This window comes from Amphibalanus amphitrite, unplaced genomic scaffold (genome assembly GCF_019059575.1).
Source record: "Amphibalanus amphitrite isolate SeventyFive unplaced genomic scaffold, NRLGWU_Aamphi_draft 000459F_arrow, whole genome shotgun sequence".
Classification (NCBI taxonomy): Eukaryota; Metazoa; Arthropoda; class Thecostraca; order Balanomorpha; family Balanidae; genus Amphibalanus; species Amphibalanus amphitrite.
This window is the reverse complement of record NW_024881953.1, coordinates 80,935-104,728: the sequence shown is the minus strand read 5'-3', so window position 1 is coordinate 104,728 and position 23,794 is coordinate 80,935. Positions and strand designations below refer to the sequence as shown.

The 23,794-nt window shown below is 50.2% G+C and overlaps 3 protein-coding genes across 3 annotated transcripts; 1 reads left to right on the top strand and 2 right to left on the bottom strand.

Moving 5' to 3' along the window:
- Positions 1 to 595: 595 nt before the first annotated feature.
- LOC122391865 lies at positions 596 to 12,467 on the bottom strand. Its single transcript, XM_043386167.1, has 5 exons — positions 12,319 to 12,467; positions 2,875 to 3,000; positions 1,821 to 1,898; positions 1,212 to 1,331; positions 596 to 885 (listed from the first exon to the last, which is right to left on the bottom strand). The coding sequence occupies exons 1-5, from the start codon at positions 12,383 to 12,385 to the stop codon at positions 836 to 838; spliced, it is 441 nt and encodes a 146-aa protein (XP_043242102.1). The 5' UTR covers positions 12,386 to 12,467; the 3' UTR covers positions 596 to 835.
- Positions 12,468 to 16,057: 3,590 nt separating this feature from the next.
- On the bottom strand, positions 16,058 to 18,531 carry LOC122391884 (dnaJ protein homolog 1-like). Its single transcript, XM_043386201.1, has 2 exons — positions 18,377 to 18,531; positions 16,058 to 17,594 (listed from the first exon to the last, which is right to left on the bottom strand). The coding sequence occupies exon 2, from the start codon at positions 17,562 to 17,564 to the stop codon at positions 16,476 to 16,478; it is 1,089 nt and encodes a 362-aa protein (XP_043242136.1). The 5' UTR covers positions 17,565 to 17,594; positions 18,377 to 18,531; the 3' UTR covers positions 16,058 to 16,475.
- A 1,073-nt stretch (positions 18,532 to 19,604) lies between these two features.
- Positions 19,605 to 23,787, top strand: LOC122391877 (pyrimidodiazepine synthase-like). The gene is made up of 6 exons (XM_043386189.1): positions 19,605 to 19,769; positions 20,935 to 21,040; positions 21,334 to 21,556; positions 22,005 to 22,094; positions 22,815 to 22,991; positions 23,316 to 23,787. Exons 1-6 carry the CDS (start codon positions 19,733 to 19,735, stop codon positions 23,448 to 23,450), a joined length of 768 nt encoding a protein of 255 aa, XP_043242124.1. The 5' UTR covers positions 19,605 to 19,732; the 3' UTR covers positions 23,451 to 23,787.
- The last annotated feature ends 7 nt before the right edge of the window (positions 23,788 to 23,794 follow it).

The following is a 23,794-nucleotide window of genomic DNA, read 5'->3' as shown; positions in this document are numbered from 1 at the left end:
TTATATGTGATTACATACGTTGCATGCATAGCATTTGTTAGATATGCGCGAGTAATCGATAATCTCTCCGCGCTATAGCTTGTTTGCCTTTTCACGCGGCGCGTGCTCGTTAAAAGCCGGATTCCGATAAACCGTGCCGAGCCATTGCATTGTTACGGGCATTCCGGCTTCACTAGTTAGTTGCTTTGAGTCGCGAGATACATAACTGCACCTTCGAGTAGTACCGAACGTGCAAATATCGATCCAAGCCCGATTTAGATCAAATGGATGGAATTTCGGGTATGCGCCTTCAGCGCTTATTTTATGTCTGAAATCCATTTGCATATACAGTTATTTACTATCTTTATGGTATTTTTTGTGTATAAACCTATCAATAGCTGCAGGAAACACGCAAGCATATAAAGGGGATTCAGCATATGCCAGTAGCCAGATATACCAAACTATGGATTTCCCCATCTCCCCAAAGCAGTCACAATTTTCAATATGATGCCACCATATGCGTGTGTCGCCGTAGGATATCGAACATCCCACACACATGGAGTCCAAACAGTTTAAGGTTTAGGCTCAGTCTGTCTACTCAGAGCTAAGATATAGCTGTGCTAAGAAAGTGTATTGCGTTCAAAACACCGCTGATTTGATAGTTCACATCCACGCACAACTCCCTGATATACATTTCTCGGAGCTCAGTACAGATACAGCGCTGGGGTTCCCGGTATTCAGCTGCGACGGAACGCCCCCGTCCAGCTGGCTGGCTCCTCAGGCCGGTGTCGGTGCGCGCTTCATCCAGCAGTCCTCCCGTGGCTGCAGGTGCAGTCCTCCCGTGGCTGCAGGTATATCAGCAGAGGTCCGGTGCCAGCCGACAGGGCACCGCGCCGCGAAAACTGACTGTAAATCAAACGACACTCGTGATACCATCAGCGCTGGAGATAGCGTCCGCATCCTAAACGGCTGGCAATATATACCTACAGCGCAGTTGATGGAGCACTGTGATTTGAAAGGGAGTTTGTCAGGTTTGTCATTTCCTTACTCGAATACACTGACAAATAATCATCAAGTGCTTGGTTTAAATGAAAACAGTTAAAAAGCTTAACATTTGATATGTGTAGCCTATGATATCCTCATTGAAAGTTTTGTTTTCCAAAATTGTAGCCTGATTCAGTCTACTTATTGCAGAACGTTCCCCCTTGGTAGAATACATGAAAGGCACTCACAGGGTTTTGGGCAGCCGATTTTGGTGCAGCCCCAGCCACTGTTTGTGGCGTTGCCGACACAGAAGCAGCGGTTGCAGGCAGCGATGCCGTTTTCACCCTGGAGACAGGTCTCCGTCACCGCTGAAAGACCGGGCGGTACGAGCGCCAATCAGTGAGAAGGTTCGCTATAGCTTCGCATTCAGTTATGTGTGGATACTGGTCAATGGTAAAGGTACTGACTTGGACACATATTGGGTCATCTACAACTGACTCAGGCGACAAATAACAGGCTAACTTCAACTAGATTAACTACCTTGGAAGGCATTCAAGACAGTCCCAATAGTATCCCGAGGGTTTCGAGCTGCTGTCGTAAATGAAACGTTCGAACTTCAAACGTATCGTTATACTCTTTTTATAGCCAAATATGGTAGGTATACCTGAATTGAGTGCATACTCGAAGTAGCAGTCGACAACGGCTCATCAAACGGATACGGATACCATTACGTTCTGCTAAAGCAAAGTGCAATGTTGGTGCTGTGGAAAATGACGCGTTCAATTTGTGTACGCTAGCGCGGTAAATAATCTCTCCCCTTGGAGACATGGCTAAGTCTGAATGGCTTGCTCACTTACGGCGGCACTTGTTCTTCCCACAGTAGGGCTGATAGCCTGGACAGTCCTTATCACTCTTGCACTCAAGGTACCTCACGGCTGAAAACATAACGAGACACGTCTAATAATAAATCAAATCTCACAAGAAGTGTAAACACAAATTTTGAGCAATCCTTGCACGAACAGACACTACATAGACGGTCAAATATTATAAAAGAAATGCAGCAAACACCTTTCGTAAATCGTTACCATAGATGCGTCATAAAATCGTTAATCGTTAATTGCTAGTCGTCAAATCGTTATTAAATTAAAATTAGACACATTCAACAAAAGTATCATTTGATGTTTTAATAACTAAATTAATAAATCGCCTTTCTTAAATTGTTTGAAAGGAGCCAGTAGAACAAAGATAATAGTGTCATATGTTGATAATAGAGGTTGAAGTGGCAATAAATTCAATCCGTCGACGACGGGCACCAAAGAAATATGAAATATGAATAAAACAAACCTAGATACATAAGTAGGTCAGCTAGTTATCAGGCATTCGAGTCAGAGATATAGAGGATTCTTCATGGCTCCGAGTGGAAGATAAGGATATCTTTTCCAAGCGGGTTACTGAAAAACCGAGCGACGAAGGAGCGAGGTTTTTCTGTAACACGCGAGGAAAAGATATCCGATCTTCCACGAGTGAGCCATGAGGAATCCTATATCTTTCTATGTTGAGGTTTATTCTTAATTAAGAAAATAATATATTTAAATGCATTTATCCATGTAAAAATAGATTCAGAGTAGTTTGTTCTTATTTCATAAGTTTCATCCATAAACAACCATTAAAAATGTCGCTCGGTTATTGACCCATCATCACTTGAACTCTTGATTTTTCGTTATGAACCCTCGAGACCTTATCTTTGCATCTCAGAGGGATGCAGAGATAACAAATTCTTATCTCTGCATCTCAGAGGAGTGCGAGATAGAAATATCCCTGCACTGTAGACCCAATGGCAAATAAACCTCAACTAGAAAGATAGCGACAATCAGCACTACACGTATCACAAGATTAGCATTTAGCACTTACTGATGCATTTCTTATAGTGATGACTGTGACAACTGCTTGAATCGGAGCAGCAGAAGCGATTGCACTTATGGGAGAACCAGCCCTTTCTGGGGCAGTCGACGTCACTACTGCAGTGGGAGCTGCATCCTGCGGCAAAAAAATGTGCAGAACGTATACTAACCCTGCACCGAGCGGCTGATAGAAGAAAATAATACAAACGGGACAGTCCATCGACAACCGACATAAAGCCTATGATACGCCATAACACCATTATAAACAAACAATAACAATAACATATAAATAAATATGCAGACGTGTGGACTATAATCTGGCCTGTAGAAACCCGTTTATACCAGTTCATATAAATTTTATAAACCAGTATAACGCCTTTTGGGGCGACTAACGGAGCGAGCGAGAGGGTGAGCCTTGCACGTGCGAAATTTCGAGGGGTTACCTCCAACTGACTTGTGCACGGCACCCTACTAACCGGTCTCTAGCGATGTGCCAAATTTGAGCACAATCGGCCCAGCCGTTCTCGAGATCTGGAAGCGGCACCCTGCACGTGCGCACGTGCAAAATGGGTCCCATCTGACTTTTGCGCGGCACCCTATTAACTGGTCCCTACCGTGTACCAAATTTGAGCGCCATCGGTCCAGCCGTTCTCGAGATCTGGAAACGACCCCTGCACGTGCGCACGTGCAGCAGCAGCACCCCAACTCTGGCACATGGATATGCATTGCCTAGCGGGTGCCTACCTACATGCCAACTTTCAGCGTAATCGGCCAAGTAGTTACCGAGATATTGCAACTATTACAAAACAGACACCTCTTCGTTTTGCACGTGGCACGTGCATAAGGAGTCACCCACATGCATCGGGAATAGTCCAATACTTGGTAGAAGGAATGAAGCTACCCTACAAAAATTACCGCGTGTAAATCGGTCAAGTGGTTGCTGAGATATAAGCCTCGCAAAAGCGTGACCACGGCCGGCCGGCCGGCCGGCCGCTCATATAACTCAGAAATTTCCGTTAATCTAAGGAAAGACTACGCTCGCTTCGCTCGCTCCGTAATAACTCCACTGATGGCATTTATTAAGTATTGCAGCTAAAAATTCAATGATACTTAATAAACTCGTTGGCCTCTTCGTTATAGCCTCTTAGCCAAATTAGTTATACCATCGCCTGAAAAGGACAAAATATGTTAAACATAAATGTGGTACAAATTAACTGATTTCGTTCCTACGATGCTTGCCTACGATGCACATACACATTTGGTTCAATTCTACACTGAAAACAAATCGACACAGTGAGGGCATGTTCTGTACTGGTAACACATCAGTCATGTGTTAATCGCACCCAAAACACAATAATGCTGAGTATTTTCACGCTTGGCGGGACCTTCGACACGTTTGATAACACATAAAACAGAAAAATGACACAGTTTTCTCGTGCCAAGCACGCTGGACGAATGTAATGCATCAGTGTATCGAAATCATGTGTTGTCGGGGATGGTAGACGTGTACCCTTGCACAAATACACCGTGTCATCCACCAGTGAGCGACCTCTGAACCTTAACTTCAGATGGGGATAATAGAGGGCGTTTTTCGAGCACCGACTTTTATGCTGGGTTTTTGTAAAAAATTGCCAAATTGTTTTGAGAAAGGTCAATATGCACAATACAGCCGAGGGAGTCGATACATGATAAATTGTTTAGAGCAATATGCGCTGATTACATCAAGGGCAAGCTGAAGCATAGCTAATTGATGTCTGCTTGGAGGAAGAAACTCCTCAGTCTATATAGGATATATTTGAAAAATCGGTGGCCGTAACTTTATCCCGGATGACTGGACAACTGTAATGTACAGTGTACGATAATTGGGCGTGGTTCGCGCGACGACTGCGCGTGCGCGGGAACCGCGCGGCGGCGCGCGTGCGCACCGCGCCTGGTTGTTATGCTGTACCGCAGTGTCATCGTCCGCGCGGGTCAGTTGGCCCGCGCGGCATTCTGAAATAGACCGGCAGACCGAACAGCTGTGTTCCTCTACAACTGGCGACGAGGAAAACGGACAGCCAAAGGACGGGTGCTGGACTGGGCGTGGTCCCGGTCGCCGCGGACGGCTCTGGTATTGAACCTGTCGGACACTGAGGCGTCTGCAGCAGCAAAATGGGTGAGATCGAACCATTTAATCCCGATACGGACTCATGGTGTGAGTGGGAGGAACGTTTTGTGTTCCTCTTGGAAAGTAAGCAAATCACTGATGGTACCGTCAAGAGAGCTCGTTTGTTGACTGCTTGTGGGAAGAAAGCGTATACATTGTTTCGCAGTTTGGTGTCGCCGGCTGCACTGCATGATAAATCGTTTGAAGAGCTGTTGGCAGTGATGAGAGCTCACAAAGATCCCAAGCCATCGAAAATATTGAGCAGGTTTCGATTTAGCCAGTGCCATCGTGATCCGTCTCAACCTGTTGCAGACTTTATCGCCGAGCTCCGCAAGGCAGCAGAGCACTGCGAGTTTGGAGGCACACTGGAAGATCGACTGATGGAGCAGCTGGTGTGCGGCATCGCTGACGAGCGCATCCAGAGGCACCTCTTGGCTGAGCCGCAGCTGGACTTCTCCAGAGCTCAGCAAGTCAGTCTGTCGCTCGAGATGTCAAGTAAGGACGCTCAGGTCATCGCAGGTCAGTGCGGGGGCACGGGCCACGCCACTGTCCATGCTGCTGCAGCGCAGGCGAACACAGAGCCTTGCTGGCGTTGTAATCGTGCCAATCACAGTCCGGATATATGCAGATTCCGTAACTTTAAGTGTCGAAACTGTGGTCAATTCGGCCACATTCAGAGAGCGTGCAGGCGCCGCCCACGGAAGACGGCCACTTCTGGGAGGCGCCGTCAGTCGGCCAACAATGTCACCGGCTCCGGCGACGAAGAGGACTGGGAGAGCTGGGTGGAAGCCGAAGAAGCAGTTGGCCAGATCCGTCGATCCACCGACACCGGCCCTGCTGACATAAGACAGGTGGGTGGCTCACCTCCGTTCACGTGTGATGTTAAACTGCAACAGACTGATGTGACTATGGAGATCGACACAGGGTCTAGGTACACGCTCATTGGAGAGAATACTTTCAGCATGTTAAACTGCAGGCCCAGACTGAAAGAGTGTAGGGTTCAGCTCCGAGCATATACACATCAGCCCATTCCTGTGCTTGGGGAGTTTTGTACGTCCGTCGAGCACAATGGTATGACGTACCGTGGTATGAAGGTGATCGTGGTGAAAGGCACCAGATCCAGTCTCTTGGGCAGGGACTGGTTGGAGGCTATCCGAATCAATTGGTGCGAGGTCAAGGCAGTCTTCAACTCGGCCATCGACCAGCTGAAGGGAAAGTACCGTCAAGTGTTCGAGCCGGGGCTCGGTGAGTTAAAAGGGGTCGAGGTGAAGCTGGAGGTGGACCGCTCTGTGACCCCCAGATTTTTCAGACCCAGATCTCTGCCGTACGTCTACAGGGAGAAGGTGGAAGAGCAGATCGAGAAGGATGTCAAGGCGGGCATACTGGTGCCGGTGCAGCACAGCCAGTGGGCTGCACCACTGGTCCCAGTGCTGAAAAAGTCTGGTGAGATCAGGGTATGTGCCAACTTCAAACTCACTGCCAACCGTGCCGTCAAACTGGATCAGTATCCATTGCCGCTTGTTGAGGATCTTTTTGCTCAGTTAGCGGGAGGAGCGATTTTTTCAAAGATTGATCTGGCACAAGCCTACAACCAGATTCCCATTCATAGAGATTCGAGAGATGTTTTGACGATTAGTACAGCTAAAGGGCCCATGTCCTACACGCGCTTACCATTTGGAATATCAGCTGGGCCTGGGATATTCCAGCGAGAGATCGAGAAGGTGTTGAGCGGCATGCCATCTGTTGCCGTGTACCTCGATGACATTTTGGTGAGCAGCAGGTCCACTGAAGAGCACCTGAAAACGCTGGACGAGGTCCTTCATCGCCTGCAAGAAGCTGGACTGAAGGTACGTGCATCCAAGTGTCAGTTCATGATGCAGAAAGTGGAGTATTTGGGGCATCTGATCGACAGGGACGGCATCAGACCGACGCCAGCCAAAGTGAGTGCCATCAGAGATGCTCCAGTTCCTAGAAATGTCAAAGAGCTGCTAAGTTTTCTCGGAATGGTGACTTACTACGCAAAGTATCTGCCCTCCCGTGCTGACAAGTTGGCCCCGTTGTACGAGCTTCTCCGGAAAGATTCCAGATGGCGCTGGGGCACTGAGCAGGAGAAGAGTTTCCAGTGGGCGCGGAACGCGCTGACGTCGGACTCTCTCCTGACGCACTACAGGAGTGGCCAGCAGCTCGTCCTGGTCTGTGACGCCTCTCCCGTCGGCATCGGCGCGGTACTGGCGCATCGAGAGGCTGACGGATCAGAGAGACCTTTGGGGTATGTATCGCGTACTCTGACAGAGTCAGAGCGCAGATATGCACAGATTGACAGAGAGGCACTAGCCATTGTGTTCGGCGTGTGCAAATTTCACAACTATCTGCTCGGAAACCGTTTTAAGCTGGTAACGGATCACAAGCCACTGTTAAGACTGTTCGGGGAACATCAGGACTTACCGACCATGACCTCTGCCAGGATCAGACGGTGGGCGCTGAAGCTGTCGACCTACAGTTACAGCGTTGAGCACAGACCGACTGATCGCATGGGAAATGCCGACGCTCTGTCTCGTCTTCCGTTGCCCTTAAACAAATCATGTGAACCGGAGGAGCTGGTTCTGATGGTTGACAGTCGCGTAATTGACGCAAAGAGGATAGCCCGACTCACAGCTACCGACCGAACGTTGAGCCGCGTTCTGCAGATGGTGCAGTATGGTGATTGGAGTGAAGGTGACGATGTGCCACAATCATTTACCGACAGGAAACTGGAGCTGTCAGTCACCGCAGGCGTCCTCATGTGGGGACACCGTGTCATCATTCCAGAGAGGGCACAAGGCGAGGTACTGGCCGAACTACATGCCGCCCACCCCGGGATGAGGCGCATGAAGGCGTTGGCACTAGGCTACGTCTGGTGGCCGGGCATCGATGCCGCCATCGAGGAAGCCGTGCGGAGCTGCCAGCCATGCCAGGAGAGCCGCCCAGCACCGGACCGCGCACCGCTGAGTATGTGGCCCTGGCCGGACCGCCCGTGGTCCAGGATTCACATTGATTACGCTGAGCCGGTAAGAGGACGGTACGTATTGGTTGTGGTGGACGCCCACTCAAAATGGGTAGAGGCTGAACTGTGCCACAGTATTGGCTCGAGGACCACCATTGCTCAATTGAGAAAGATGTTTTCACGCTGGGGCCTTCCTGATGTACTCGTGTCAGACAATGCAACAGCATTTACTTCTGAGGAGTTCCAGGATTTTTTGCGTGAGAACGGAGTAGAGCACAAAACGATAGAACCAGGACACAGTCAAGGGAACGGTCTGGCAGAGAGGATGGTGAGAGAAGTGAAGCTGGCGCTGCAGCGCTCCGGCGGGGGACAATGGGATCTGTGTCTCGCAAACTGGCTGCTTCACCAACACATTGTCCCTCAGTCAACAACTGGTGTTCCGCCCGCAGAGCTGATGCTGGGCAGGAGGCTGCGGAGTAAGCTGGATCTTCTACGGCCGAGCATCCGGGCGACGGTGGTCAGAGGTCAAGTGAGACAGAAACAAAACCACGACGGTAAGCGTACGCTTCGAACTTTTGATATAGATGACCAGGTTTATGCAAGAAATTTTTATGTGGGTCGTCCTTGGGTACCCGGCACTATTTGTGCGATCGATGGACCATTGTCATATGTGGTACGATTAGAAGACGGGAGATGCTGGAGACGCCACATCGATCAACTTCGTGAAAGGGAACGAGACTCAAAAGAGATCGATCTCCCAGTCGATGAACTGAGACGCAGACCCCTGTCCACAGGATATCGTCAGCTACCTGAGCTGAACCGGAGCGGAGAGGTGACACCTGGCGGCAGCGCTGACGGAGGTCACACGTCTGCCTCTGGCTGGCTACCGGCTGCCGCCGCCGCTGTTCAACGGCCGCTCGCCGCGGCGCACGTTCGGCCGCCGGCACCTGGTGTTGCTGCTGAGTCGTCTGCCGAGCCGCCTGCTGGGTCGTCTGGCGAGCCAGCTGGTGCTGGTGCTGGGCCGGCTCCGCGCGAGGTCTCGGGCGCTGCCGTTCCGTCATCGCCACTATCTGGCCGGGTGCCGCTGTTGCAGTCCCAGCGGACGGCTGACCTCATCGGGCCGTCGTCGCGGCCCGATGACGCGCCTGTGTCTACGGGCACTCGCAGTGAACTTGTGCGTCGCTATCTGACTCGTGTAAGGAACAAGCCAAACTTTTACGTGGGAAAGTAATGTACGGTAATTGGGCGTGGTCCGCGCGACGACTGCGCGTGCGCGGGAACCGCGCGGCGGCGCGCGTGCGCGGTGCGCGTGCGCACCGCGCCTGGTTGTTATGCTGTACCGCAGTGTCATCGTCCGCGCGGGTCAGTTGGCCCGCGCGGCATTCTGAAATAGACCGGCAGACCGAACAGCTGTGTTCCTCTACAGGTGGCCGGTAATGTACAGTAATCCTCCAACTTGGGGCATCGTCACTTGGCGCTCTGCGTGAGCCGTCCACGTGACGCGTTCACCCTTCGGCTCTGAAGTGGCCGACCGGGCGCAACTCCAACTCGTGTATGGGTCGGCGGCCTCGTATGGGTCGGCCGGCCGCGTGCTCAGCCCTGACCGCGCCCTGACCGTATGGGTCGGCCGGCCGGGTGCTCAGCCCTGGGACCGATTCGCGTTGGCGCACTAAGGCCCTAGTGACACTTGATTTCAAGCGTCACTATGCGATTTCGGTTCGCGCTGAGCCACTAGCCGATTGGTGTAAAATACCGCTTAGTGTCACTACATTCAAGTGTCACTTGGCCGCCTAGTCTTACTAGCTTCCTAGTGCGCCATCTCGAATCGGCCCCTGACCGCACCCGAGCGCCCGATTCCACTCGGGGCCCGGCATTGGCAGTCAGCCTGTCCAGCCCAAGCCAAAGTCCCATCAACTGCGCCCCGGCAACAAGCTACATAATCACCACGTGTTTCCTTCTTTCACTTGCGATTTGTGTTAAATTTAGTAACACATTTACCTTTTATTCTGCAAATGTATTCACACAAGCCTTACGTGTTGAAGACACAATGATATTGTGTTTAACCCTCGCCCGCACATGGGGGGGGTGGTTGCCACCCCCCCCAGGCAGTCTTTCTGCTCTGCACTCAACATTTTTAGAGCTAGAAGGCTGATTTTTCGTATAGCTGCTCCTCTATCCTTTCTTGATGTCCACTAAAAATTTCAAGTTTCTGTGATTTTTGGTTTCGGAGATATGACCTTGTTTTTCAGGTCATGTCATGACCCAAATGGCCAATTCTCAACATCTTGCGTTTGCCATGGGCCTTGTGAGCTTTTGACACCCTGATTTCGGCCTTTTTTGCCAGTCTTACCTCCCACCTATCATGGAACATGTTGTTCGACGATGTACAGGGGTCAAGGTCAGGGTCAAGGTCAACCTAGGTCATCTAAGATAATTGCGTTTTAGGCAAGCCGAATTTACTTTTTGTGAAGTTTTTTGATTGCATTTTTGGTAAAAGCTTCTCAGATCATGATTTCATGTAATATGGACCCAAAAACAATCGGTGCACACATCAGTATACACACAGACACACACAGACATACAAACACATATAATTGACCTTGACCTAACTTGACCTGAAATGACCTCAGCAGCAAAATTCTGGTCGGGTAGTGTGACAAAGAGGTTCTAGCTGGCTTGGCACCAGAAAACAGCATCGTCATCGGTATTTGATAAGCAGCGCACTTGATATCCAACGGTGACCCAAAACAGCAACATTTTTTAGTTTGACCTGACCTGGAAGGTCAATGACTGACCTGAGAAGGTAAAACTGGGTATCATTGGATTCGTCTCTTCCCAAAGAATCTTTTTGGTCTTTACCGCTAAGCTCTATCTCCAACAGGAACGAAATTGCGCGGGGGGGGTGGCAACCACCCCCCCCATGTGCGTTCTAGGATGGGAAAATGGCATGTGCGGGCGAGGGTTAAGGACACAATACGACTGGGTTAACACATTTGTAAATTGACACGTCTGCGACGGGTCAAAAAATGCATGATGCAGGGTACACAAGAAAGCCTAGTTAACACGCTCTGCCTGTGCGTTTTTAGTCGTTTTTTGTGTCATTTTGTTTTCAGTGTAAGCCCAACCAAAAGACGTCCTTCTGTTACGCTTCACTGAAAACAAATCGACACAGTGAGGGCATGTTCTGTACTGGTAACACATCAGTCATGTGTTAATCGCACCCAAAACACAATAATGCTGAGTATTTTCACGCTTGGCGGGACCTTCGACACGTTTGATAACACATAAAACAGAAAAATGACACAGTTTTCTCGTGCCAAGCACGCTGGACGAATGTAATGCATCAGTGTATCGAAATCATGTGTTGTCGGGGATGGTAGACGTGTACCCTTGCACAAATACACCGTGTCATCCACCAGTGAGCGACCTCTGAACCTTAACTTCAGATGGGGATAATAGAGGGCGTTTTTCGAGCACCGACTTTTATGCTGGGTTTTTGTAAAAAATTGCCAAATTGTTTTGAGAAAGGTCAAAATGCACAATACAGCCGAGGGAGTCGATACATGATAAATTGTTTAGAGCAATATGCGCTGATTACATCAAGGGCAAGCTGAAGCATAGCTAATTGATGTCTGCTTGGAGGAAGAAACTCCTCAGTCTATATAGGATATATTTGAAAAATCGGTGGCCGTAACTTTATCCCGGATGACTGGACAACTGTAATGTAAGTACAGTAGTCTTCCAATTTGAGGCATCGTCACTTGGCGCTTTGCGTGAGCCGTCCACGTGACGCGTTCACCCTTCGGCTCTGAAGTGGCCGACCGGGCGCAACTCCAACTCGTGTATGGGTCGGCGGCCTCGTATGGGTCGGCCGGCCGCGTGCTCAGCCCTGACCGCGCCCTGACCGTATGGGTCGGCCGGCCGGGTGCTCAGCCCTGACCGCACCCGAGCGCCCGATTCCACTCGGGGCCCGGCATTGGCAGTCAGCCTGTCCAGCCCAAGCCAAAGTCCCATCAACTGCGCCCCGGCAACAAGCTACATAATCACCACGTGTTTCCTTCTTTCACTTGCGATTTGTGTTAAATTTAGTAACACATTTACCTTTTATTCTGCAAATGTATTCACACAAGCCTTACGTGTTGAAGACACAATGATATTGTGTTTAAGGACACAACACGACTGGGTTAACACATTTGTAAATTGACACGTCTGCGACGGGTCAAAAAATGCATGATGCAGGGTACACAAGAAAGCCTAGTTAACACGCTCTGCCTGTGCGTTTTTAGTCGTTTTTTGTGTCATTTTGTTTTCAGTGTTCGTCTCACCTATAAGTGCTTGCGCAACTGACGCCAACACAAGGATGAGAAGAATGATACTGATTCTGGATAGCATGGCACTCAGGAGTTCTGACTTCTGGCCGATCACAAGAGAGAAATGAGCACTAGAACGAACTGGCCCTTATAGATGTCGATGTGGCACTGAACTAGGCCGGTTACGACAGTCCTCGTCACTCTTATACTCGGCTGTCAGAATCGGGCATTGGGCCTTTTTGACATTTTCATCGTGCCTTATTTCGAAGAAGTCACGGTGGTCGACACTTTGACAAAGACTTTGGCATTTAGAAAGATCGCAAAAAATGGATGTCAGGAAACTTAAGCTCTACTAAATCGTTCATGTCGCTATTACGGCAACTCTTTGTCATCCATGTTTGAAAGCAAAGCTTTAGTAAAAGAAGTTGGTTTTTTGTATTGTTTAAATCCTGTCTTGAAGGGAAAACACATACCATACTTACCTACCTACCTATAGCTTGTTACATCTGTGACCTAAGGACAGGTCAATTTTATGACCTGCCCATGAACATTGAACAGTCAGTAGAATAGAACGGACCCGAGTTATGTATGCCAAATATTGTTTTCTACAGGTAAGTATCGAATGCTGAAAGGGCAGATTGCACCTGTGCTTGCACCTTACACCTTACCCCTAAGGTCATGTTAGGTCATGGACGGACGGTCATCAGCACGTAGACGACGGGGGAGGGTGTTCAGATATCGCTCAGCAACGAGCACGGAAATTCAGAAGCCTCAGCACGGCCCGGTTAACCCTCGCACGACCAGGCCATTTCTCATAACACGAACGACCAGGGGGGGGGGGTTGTTACGACCCCCCCCCTGGCGTTTCGAAACGGAAGGTCGTAGAGCTTAGCGGAAAAAACCAACGGATTGCTCTCAACGAGATCTCGCGATTGGTGGTATATTTTTTGGTCCTAGGTCAACATTTGACCTACTTTTGACCGGTCAAAGGTCAAATTTTCGGAAAAATAGACTTTTTTTCAACTTTCGGCGGCGATTGCGGCAAAACGGTGGGAGATATCGACTTGAAACCTTCACTATCGTGTTCCTTGATCAATTCTCTATCGTTTGGTATGTATTTCGTTTCCCTAGCTCTAAAAATGGCGCGTTGGGAGCGCCGGAAGTCGGCAAGGTCACAGTCGGCGGCAGAAATTCGAAAAATCAAAATTTAAATTTTTGAAATCTGATTGTATTTTTGGATTTGGGAGGTCCATTTGCTCCCTATAGAAGCTAATATTGCTGCATATTCCCATTGAGGTGACAAGAATTAGCAAAATAGTGGTTCGGGCGCTTTTCAAAAATAGTACCGGACGCTGTTCCTCTTGTGACGTCATAGCTCCGTGACCTGACCTGACCCGGTCAAATTTCTTATACCATATGATAGCCAATACTTGCCCCAACATGCATGGGAAGTTTCATCACGATCCATCAACCGATGTCCGTACCACCGGCAGGAAACCTCGGGCGTTGGCACTCAGTTTGTGAAAATCCGGCCGGAGGCTGTACCTCTTATGACGTCATAACTCCGTGACCTGACATGACCCGATCAATTTTTTTTCGGCAAAAGATGCGCAAAGGTTGCCCCAGAGGCTGTTGAAAATTTCAGCCCGCTACGACAAGCCGTTTAGCGTGCACTTCGAAAAAACCTCAGGGGGGGGGGGGTTGATACAACGCCCCCCCCCCCCTAGGCGTTCTAGGGTTAAGACTAGCCGTTTTCATGACGGCCATCTGGTGACTGGTACACATTTGGTGCAGATTATAGGAGCAGACAATGTCGTATGGAGCAGAATTTCGTGATGGCCAACGCATTAGTTTTTTGTGAACTTCATGTTCAGTTATGAGGCGAAACGGTAGGTAAAGGGTCCTATCCACCGTGCTACTCGGCTGCACTGGGGTACATGAAGAAAAAGGACGGGTCCGTTGATAGCCATAGTTTCACTTTTACCTAATTATTCAGCAAATAGGTTATGTTACATATTGTTTGATTCTTATGTATAGTTAGTACAAACTCAACGGCCATATATTTTTGTATCGTTTCACCAACTCAACACAAATATCGGGATTGGCCGACCATAAGCCTTGGCTGTGGGCATTGTAAACGACACGTGTGTGAATGTCACGAGTCGCGAGTGTCGGCGCCCCACGTCACGTGTCGGGGTGCAAAGCGATAACATTTGCAGCAGCGAGCAGTCACCAAAGACCCGTCACGCTGTCGACTGTCACTCCTGCCTCCAACCGTCACTGACCGAACCGTCATCGCGATCTGGTGTTGGCCGGTATTAACTTGCCCGTAAAAATTGGTCTACTGTGATCAGCTGAGAAGGTGATGGTCGTTTTCTACCAGCACCGACCAGCCGTCATATACTGTTGGCGGTGATCGGTACGTAACGACTGTAGGTAACAATCTCGATTGTTTTCTGACTTTCGAGCCACCATAAATTATTGTATTTGGGCCCGGTGACTAACTATCAAACATATACGTACAATTTATATCGACTGGAGTCTGGAGCCGACTAACCGTCATTAAACGGTGTTGTGTGCCGTTCCAATGTGCCAGCTCATCCGTCTTTTGTGTGGTCCGTATAAAACTCTCATACTTTTCTTATGATGTGCAGCACCCAGGGGCCCTGCGTAGCTGCAGAGGCCAGAGGTAGAGGAGAGCAGAGGATATAGAGCATCAGGATGCTGATTAGAGGAAGGACACTAGGATGTGCTATAGGTAGAGGAGAGGAGGCCAAGGGTGATAGAGTCGAGAGGGCACGGGGACAACTCAGGCCGTGCAGATGACGCTGTCGGCTGTTCTGCCATTTAAGTACCTACTATAGGTGACGCTCGTGTCGGTGAGAGCCCTGTTCTGAGAGGCTTGGCCGTGGCAGCGAGCCTGTATTCCTCCCCTCCCCTTCAGATTTTGCCATGGCTAATGACTGAAATCAATTGACCAAAATGTTAAGCATAATTGCCACGTGTGTTAACAAGAAGTGAATCACTTATGGTCTTTTCGAGGCCAGCTGTTCTGCCTTCAAACTCCTATGCGACGTGTGCGACCGCGCTTGACCCACCTTTCGAGAACCTTCGATGCCGTGCCCGTATCGCCCACAGCTCGGTGACGGACCGGAGTGCGACGCAGTGCTTATATAAACATGTCTAATAGGCTAAGCATAATATCAGGGGCCGTATTCACGTCGACTTCGTAAGTCGATTTTCTTTCGTAAGTATAATTTGGTATTCACGTCGACACTTCTTAAGTTTTTATCGACGGAGTTCACGTGAATAAAAAAAATTACTTAAGAAGTAGGTCAAACTTAAGACAATTCTTACGAAAATGATCGACGTGAATACGACCCCTGGACTCACATTGTTCACTTGAGCATCGTGATTCGTGATTTTGATTTTTAGTAGGTAATTCGTGCTAAATCCATCTCAGTTCGTCCTTGGATAAAAATAACCACATTAAAGCCAAGACAGATAAAAATAGACGGCATTATATAACTACTAGCAGCACCGAGAACGTTAAATTTCTTTTCGACGCCGGCCACCTCCCCAAATATCGCGCGTTCACTTCCTGTTGTGTAGGGTGCCAACTTGGCGGCCCGTCCCCACTGACCGTACCCAATGAACTCCACCTCGACGTAGAACGTCAGGAACACTCCAACCGTCCCCTAGCCCTAACCTTCCACCTGAATCGGTACGCCGTCGGCGTAAAAAAGGACCAGTATAATAACGTGACATATATTTACAGCACAACACACCAGTGGCAATCACATTCCATAACACACATTATCTAAGCCCCATAACGCACATATCTAGACCACACTGCGCACAGGACAATAGAATCACGGACGACAAGCTCAGAGGCACGCCAACGACACTCTCAAAGCGACAAGCGTACACATATATCGTATCACGGTGGCTCCAAACCGACTTCAAGCCAAGGTTTGGCCTTGTGTGCCCTGACTGGAGCCCCCACTGCACTCACAAGTCACACGGCACACGAATGGAAATGAATAGCATACAATGACATGAGATAAGCACATAAGCAGAATCGAAAACACACCATCACTCCTATGCACTTAGAACGCACACAAAGCACGGCGAGACGATCCTATACACTTGAGCACTGGCCCGAAAACAAATCACAATACGCTCGAGATAATCTCCTTGGCGCTCGAGGACAGCCTGTCTGGGAACTTGATGTCAAAACTGACGATCAGATCGCCGCGGCGGTTGGGCTCTTTGGGGTAGGGCAGGCCGCGGCCCTGGATGCGGCGCGTCGTGGTCGGTTTGATGACCTCCCGGGTGAGGTCGAGAGGCACCCTCTCTCCGGTCAGAGTGGGAATCATCACGGTGGTGCCGCAGAGCGCGTCCTTCAGCGTCACCGGACACACGTAACGGATGTCGGACTCGTCCCGCTTGAAGGTCGCGTGCGGCTTGTCGCGGATGATGAACACGATGTTGGCTGGGATCTTGCCAGGGCCCTGGTCTCCCTCGCGCTGGAAAGTCACCTTGGTGCCGGCCTTCCAGCCGGGTTTGACGTCGATGGCCAGCACCTTATCCTCCCGCTGCAGCGACTGGCCGTCGGGGCTGAGCACCTTCCGCGAGATCTTCATCTTCTTGCGGCAGCCCTTGGCGATGTCCTCCAGCGCCACGCTGAGGTCGTGCTCGACCGGAGGATCCTGCTTGCCGTGGCGGTGTTTCGGTGGGTTCGGATTGGAGCCGAACGACTGCGACCGGAACGTGCCAGACCTGGGGCCGCCGAACATCCCGCCGTGGGGCGAATCGTCCATCTCCTCGTCGAAGATGACGCCGCCACCCTGGCCGCCCATACCCGAGAAGATGGTCTCAAACGGGTTGTTGGTGCCGAAGAACTGGGCGAAGGTGGCGCGAGGGTCGCCGTGGTACGTGTAGCTGAAACTCTGGCCTCCACCCGGCATGCCTCCCATACCGCCCATGCCGCCTGCCTGGCCCATTCCGCCTCCGCCGCCACCGCCGCCGCCAATGTTCCCCTTCAGGCCCTCCTCTCCATACTGATCAAATATCTCCTTTTTCTTCTTATCACTTAGAACTTCATATGCTTCTGCAATGTCCTTGAACTTTTCTTCAGCTCCAGGTGATTTGTTCTTGTCTGGGTGATATTTGAGCGCCATCTTACGATACGCCTTCTTGATTTCATCCTCAGAGGCATTGCGGCCAATGCCCAATACCTTGTAGAAGTCCTTGCCCATTCTGCTCGTCTGTATAGCTCACGAACAAACCTGAAAGGAATGAGAAGATGTCGTGAGGCTTATGCAAATGAGCACCAATGGAAAATGGGCAGCATAAAGGAATAACAAGTCTACTCCTGTAGCAAAAAAAGTAGGTATAAGCCCCAACCCAAGCAGGAATATGCACATCTGCACATCACACCTTATGAATAAACGATAAGCAGCATGATCCACATTTTGAAGATCTTTGCAGCTAATACGGCATATACAACGGTATTAGTATATATTAGGTCCGAGTGGACAATTGTGACGCTGTTGATACAAATATGTAACAGCAAAAAAATTAGGTTTTAGGTTAGGTTAAGTTGTAGGTTTGTAGGTTTTAGGTTTCAGGTTGTAGGTTTGTAGGTTAGGTTAGGTTAGGTTAGGTTAGGTTGTAGGTTTGTAGGTTGTAGGTTGGTAGGTTGAAGGTAAATAGGTAAGGTTAGGTCAGGTTTGATTATGTTTTTCTTTTATTTCCAGGACATATATCATTTTTGGATTCAGGATGTCAAATAATGTATGAATATGAAAACTTTATCTTTTAACAGTCACTCGGACTTAATGTATACTTTGACCTATACAACTGAAAGTACAAATAGTGAGAAAAGTAGATGAAAAATTTGAGATGAATAGAATCTATTTAATACAGCTTCCAACCACTTTTGCCTTTTAACGCCTCCAACAAAGGCAGGTGCTCTTCAAAGTTCCTTACAAAGTTCCTTCCTTCCTTCCCCTGTTACCATCGCTCGTTAAACCAATAACCAAAACACACCCCACCTGATTTTGCTCACCTTATGTCGAAAAACTCAGGAAATCAAAATCTCTCACAGCATACACCCCACAACTCCGCCGTACCCCAATCTCAAAATCTCAAATGAATCGCGTCGGATTTGCCAAGCGCGTATATAAACATGACCTCGAGTTCTAGAATGCTCACCGCTGCTCCAGACTTCTCGTGCTGCCTCTCAGTCGTTGTATTTATGACGTTTAAATAATATTATTAATTCCTATTCTTTCCAACGTGATTAAATCTCCTTTAAATTAGAAAATAAGATTAAAATATCTCTAAAATTTTAGTAATTCAGCAATACTTTACCGAAAATCTGACATAAAAAGGAAAAGATTAAATTATGACGTCATATAGACTAGAACTGAGTAGCATTTCAGTGTAAGGTGTTTAGTGAGGTGGCTCTGGCTGGTCCTGACATCTAGTGTCAATTTTAAGTAACATAGGTTCACCCACACCTGGTCCTAGATGTCGCGGAAGACTGCTGCTCAAGTTGTGCGGTGTGCCAGTGTCCTTGCCAGTGTCCTGGTTGTGCCCAAGTTCCCAAGCTGTGCCAGCGCAGCAGTGCTTGTGGATTATGCGGTGATTGATGGTTTGGCATGTTTGGCATGCCTTTTGCTGTATTGCACGTTGAAACAGTAGCGGCGGAACACCTTCAATCAAGGGGAGGGGGGGGGGTGCACTGCCGACTTTTGGTCCCATTCTTTTTCCATGCAACGCCCATAGGGCTAATGTTAAAATGCCAAAATCAAAGGGGGGCACGGTGCCCGGTGCCCTCCGGCCTTCCCGTTCCGCCGCCTATGCGTTGAAAGCGTAGAAGAGCGTATTTATTCGGACAGTTAAGTATTGTACACTGCAACCTCCTGGTCAATGACCATTAGTCATCTGTCTGACTAAATTTGTGGTTGGGAAAAAAATCCATTAAAAAAATCGAAATGTCATCCCTTATATCTTCAGTAAATCATATTCAACCTCACCGCCGTGACCACGAAACGTCTCCCACAGCCCTGGAACAACTCCCACAATCAGGGCCACTCCGGGACATCTGCACCGTTCCTCGGGCTCCTCTGACCACCGTGGCATCTCATCCTGTCGAGACATTTCCATTCTCACCGCCATGACTGCGCACCTCTGCCCCGGACTCCTACCGGTCCGCTTAGTCACGGTGCCGATGCAGTCCACTATCGATCCAGAGGCGGCCCCGGCCCGGCGTGGCCTTGGCTCGGCCGCCGCCGGCTATACGTGAGCCGGGCGGCTGCACGCCGGCTATACGTGAGCCGGCAGCCGGCAGCGCGCGCCAGTCGCCCGTCTGAGCTGCACCAGAGCTGAACTGAGAGGAGCGGGACACGTGAGCGGCAGCATGGGAGTCATCAGCGAGACCAAACACCTGACTACAGGTAGGTACGGCTGGTGCCAGACGGGTCTTCTACAGACCCTGTTCGGTCCCGGCAGTTTTGCGAAACGGTTCGTTCTCAGAGGGCTTATGTAATGACTGATTTAGTATGGAACGTGGACATGGTTGTAGATGTGGTTGCTCCACTGTCAGACTTCCAGATCAATTATAATGGCCGAACAAAAGCCATACCGAATGTATGTTACGTGAGCCTAGTCATTCAGTAACCGTTCAGTCCACCATTTCGGAAATAAACTGTGATTATAAAATAAGTTTACATACCTACCTACCATTCTCCTTAGACTTAGCCTTTCTCTGTGAGTCAGGACTCAGGACTCGGGAGTCACCATGAGTTGGCAGAACGTGATGGTCATGGTGACTGGCTGGAACCCCGGCCCTCACGAGCCGCCCCGCTGTCGACCGGGCCGTTTGAAACCCAGCAGTCAGCGTTACGAGCGTTATTTATTGTCGGCCCCGCCGTGCGGGAGGCGGCAGGACTGGTGCAAACCGAACTGCAGCCGGTCCAGTGAGGGCAGGTGGGAAATAGTTGTTAGTGCGGCCGCAAAGGCCGACGTCCTATCGAGCCCGAATATGAAAACATAAAACAGACGTAAACCTCCCGAGGCTGTCTATACTGTTTAACGGTCCCCGTGGCAACCATCAGCAACATTAGGCTGTTTGTCCGATGCACCCGTCGTGTGTGTGTTCCGCCTCGGCCGTCTGTACCGCTGTGCCTGTATGTTCTGTCGGCGGCCGTCCCAGACCAGCCGGTAATTACGCTCCGGTCCAGTGCCATCCGATACAGAGTTACGATCCTGCGGTTTCCGATGGTCCATAGACCAGAGGGGTCCGCCAGCCTTTTATGGACCAGACACAGAACACGTCCCCAGGATCCAGTTCCCGCAGGCGACCTGTGAATGCTCAACCGTCAGATGTATCTTGCAATTCAACTGGGTTTGCAGGCTGAGCAGCAGACATCTCTGGACTGGATCTGACGAATCTAAACACAGTCGGAGGCCGGGAGACTTCTGAGCTCTTACTGCTCAACTGCCTACAAAAATGTGCCCAGTAATCAGTGAAGTTCCGTCTGATCATTCGTCATACTCACTCCACAGAATAACACCCGGTTTCGCAGTTGTGCTGACCCGCGGTCCGTCTCCGTGTTTCAGGCTCGGAGTGCCCTCCGCTGAAGCCGGGCACGCTGAGATGCTACTCGATGAAGTTCTGCCCGTACGCCCAGCGTACGAGGCTGGTGCTCGCCGCAAAGGGCGTCCCGTAAGTATACGGTTTGAGCGCATACATATTTATCGTGAACTAAATCGATATAAACCATTACAATTAGCGACTGGTAGTGAGTTACGAGCACCCGTTTAATAGTACAATGACAGTACAATGACGCGACTTTGGGCAAGGATACTGCTGCTAACGATGTAACATGCCAAATCGAGTTAATTCAGTCAACTGATGTTTGCATCGTACATCGCTGTCGCCGACACCGGACACGGCTCAGATGTGATCCTTTCTCCTGTCCCATTTCCCAGCTGTGACCTTTTCTCCTCCCGCTTCAGCCATGAGATCGTCAACATCAACCTGAAGGCCAAGCCCGAGTGGTATCTCGCCAAGAGCGCCACTGGAGGCAAGGTGCCCGCTCTGGAGCTGGACGACCGCTTCACGACGGAGAGTCTGATCACGTGCGACCTGCTGGAGGAGCTGTACCCTCAGCCGGCCCTCTACCCGACCGACCCGTGGCTCAAGGCCCGCGACCGCCTCATGGTCGAGCTCTTTGGATCGGTGAGTGGTGGCAGGCAGACGATGGGCGGTCGGAGGGGACCAGGGGGGAGGGGGGGGGGGTCAACAGTCAACAGAGGCGTTGAGGGAGGTATGATAAGGTTTCAAAAGGAGTGTGTATGAACGGTGACCACAGAGACGATAAAAAGGTGAGTGATTTATATAAAATAATTCCGTTTAGACATTTTGTCAAGACTCGCGCCCGGCTTCTATGCACACAGTACGGGAATCCTTACTGAGCTTATCCAACAAATGTGTGTTAGCCTGCATCAGCTAAGAGCCCGGAACTGCGGTGTTTCCCCGGTCGCTTACACAGGATATGTTGTCATCGCGTGTTTCCCCATCGACTGTCGCGCCCGCGACACTGACTCGGCCGATACGCCTGGCCCGGGTGAGGGACTGAGGGAGTGTGCTGTATCCCGGGGTCTCAGGGAGCACCCTCTGTTGGCAGGTCAGCAGCCTCACTTACCAGATGTACCGCGCCATGGGAGACGCCCAGAAGATCAAACAGATCAGCGAAGACTTCAACACAAAGCTCCAGGTGAGACTGATCGCCCGGCAGTTTATCTTCATCGTTACTGAATACTAGACAGAAGGATAACAATTAACAAACAGCATACTGGGCGAATAACAAACTCCCAGGTTGTGTGTCAAAGAAGTGAGGCGACACGACTGAATCTAGCATCCACGCGGAAAATGCCACAGCTCACATGGTGAGACCAGCATGACAGTTAAGTTCGATGTCCACAGGGTCTAATTTGTCGTGTGCCTAATATCTCCAGCGGCACATGGCCCGTGCTCGTCCACAGTGAGGTACTGTGAGCGCAGTGCTGGTTATCGCCCCGCAGTCTGCCGTCCACAGCCCACCGTGGCCAAACATTAGTTCCCGCTATCTCGTCCCAGTCATCGCCGATAAGTTCTCTCGCGCAGGGGAGGGGCGGGGTAGGAGGGAGCGAACTAGGGATCGATGAACGCGTGAACGTTAACTTAACACCACTCGGTGTTGTTTTTTTTTTTTCATTAGGGCGCTGCCCTCGTCGCCATCCCTTGACCGGTTATCGTCCCTGTGGAAAGGGATTTGCAGCCCTTGTCCCCCGCTGACCGTGTCCTCGTGTCCAAAAGACCGACGCTTGCCGACTCGCATGTCCGCCACCGACATGTGTCCCGTTTCCCGTGTCCTGACAGGCTATCGCTGACCGTCCTGTCCGCTGGTAACCGCAGCCGTATCCGTCACTGACATTTTCCCCGTGTCCGCCGACAGATCTTTGAGAAGGAGCTGGTGGAGCGCGGCACGCCGTTCTTCTTCGGCGACCGTCCGGGCATGCTGGACCTCATGATCTGGCCGTGGGTGGAGCGGTTCCCGGCGGCCCGCAAACTGGGCGTCACCTCGTTGCCCACGGGAGAGATGCCGCCGCCGCCCCCCGAGATCAAACACTTCGTGAGTCTCTAGCATAAAGCTGTCTATCAGCAGACGCTGTCTTTCACGGCCAATACCCAAGGACGACTCCCATTGTGGCTTGCCCTTATGACTGTGATGAGTGCTCTAGCGTGTTGGTTTGGGCTTTGTTCCCAGTTAGTGCCTATCTGTTTGCCGTCCCTATCCAGATGATGTTAGTCATTACAGTAATGAGACCGCCTTTGACGACACGCGGAACTATTTTCACCCTGCCAACTACGTGAATGAAACTCTAAACCAGTGAGTCCCTGAGGGGTTAACTCTGCTCTCCCTCGCCCACTCACGCTCTCCCCTCTCTTCTCACAGCACGAATGGGTGATGAGGATGACCCAGCACCCGCAGGTGAAGAGCTGCAGCGTCACCACCGAGGACCACATGAAGTTCATCAAGAGCTTCATCGCCGGCAACCCGAACTACGATATGGAAATCTCGTCCGTATAATCGTCGCCGCCCAGGGTTATGTGAAGCGGGCTTTCGGGGCTGGAGTGGGTGGTTTTGATTTTTTATGTGGAGCACAGTCCATACCCCGTGAATTGTGCCAGTAGCGACCACACGGCCATATACTCTTAGTGTGAACCGAACGAACTGTAACTCGATTCCATTTATAATATCCAGTTGTTCTATGTCTGATCTCTATGGATGTTTTGTCGTAATACTCCGCTGTGTATCGTTGTTACTTCTCTGCTGATTAGGGCCAGTGACTCGAGTGTCAAGACGTCTTCGTGCGGTGTGAAACTATACAGAATTGCTTAAATAAAGTCAGCAATTTAAACAGAAATGTATAC

What these genes read in the sequence shown, in the direction of transcription:
- LOC122391865 (XM_043386167.1), bottom strand. Translation starts at nt 12,385, where the DNA reads ATGCTATCCAGAATCAGTATCATTCTTCTCATCCTTGTGTTGGCGTCA. An exon ending in TCACTATAAGAAATGCATCA is followed by an intron (nt 1,899 to 2,874) that starts GTAAGTGCTAAA and finishes TTATGTTTTCAG; the next exon opens with CCGTGAGGTACCTTGAGTGC. An exon ending in AATCGGCTGCCCAAAACCCT is followed by an intron (nt 886 to 1,211) that starts GTGAGTGCCTTT and finishes TTTGATTTACAG; the next exon opens with TCAGTTTTCGCGGCGCGGTG.
- LOC122391877 (XM_043386189.1), top strand. Translation starts at nt 19,733, where the DNA reads ATGGGAGTCATCAGCGAGACCAAACACCTGACTACAG. An exon ending in GACCAAACACCTGACTACAG is followed by an intron (nt 19,770 to 20,934) that starts GTAGGTACGGCT and finishes TCCGTGTTTCAG; the next exon opens with GCTCGGAGTGCCCTCCGCTG. An exon ending in CCCCCGAGATCAAACACTTC is followed by an intron (nt 22,992 to 23,315) that starts GTGAGTCTCTAG and finishes CTCTTCTCACAG; the next exon opens with CACGAATGGGTGATGAGGAT.
- LOC122391884 (XM_043386201.1), bottom strand. Translation starts at nt 17,564, where the DNA reads ATGGGCAAGGACTTCTACAAGGTATTGGGCATTGGCCGCAATGCCTCT.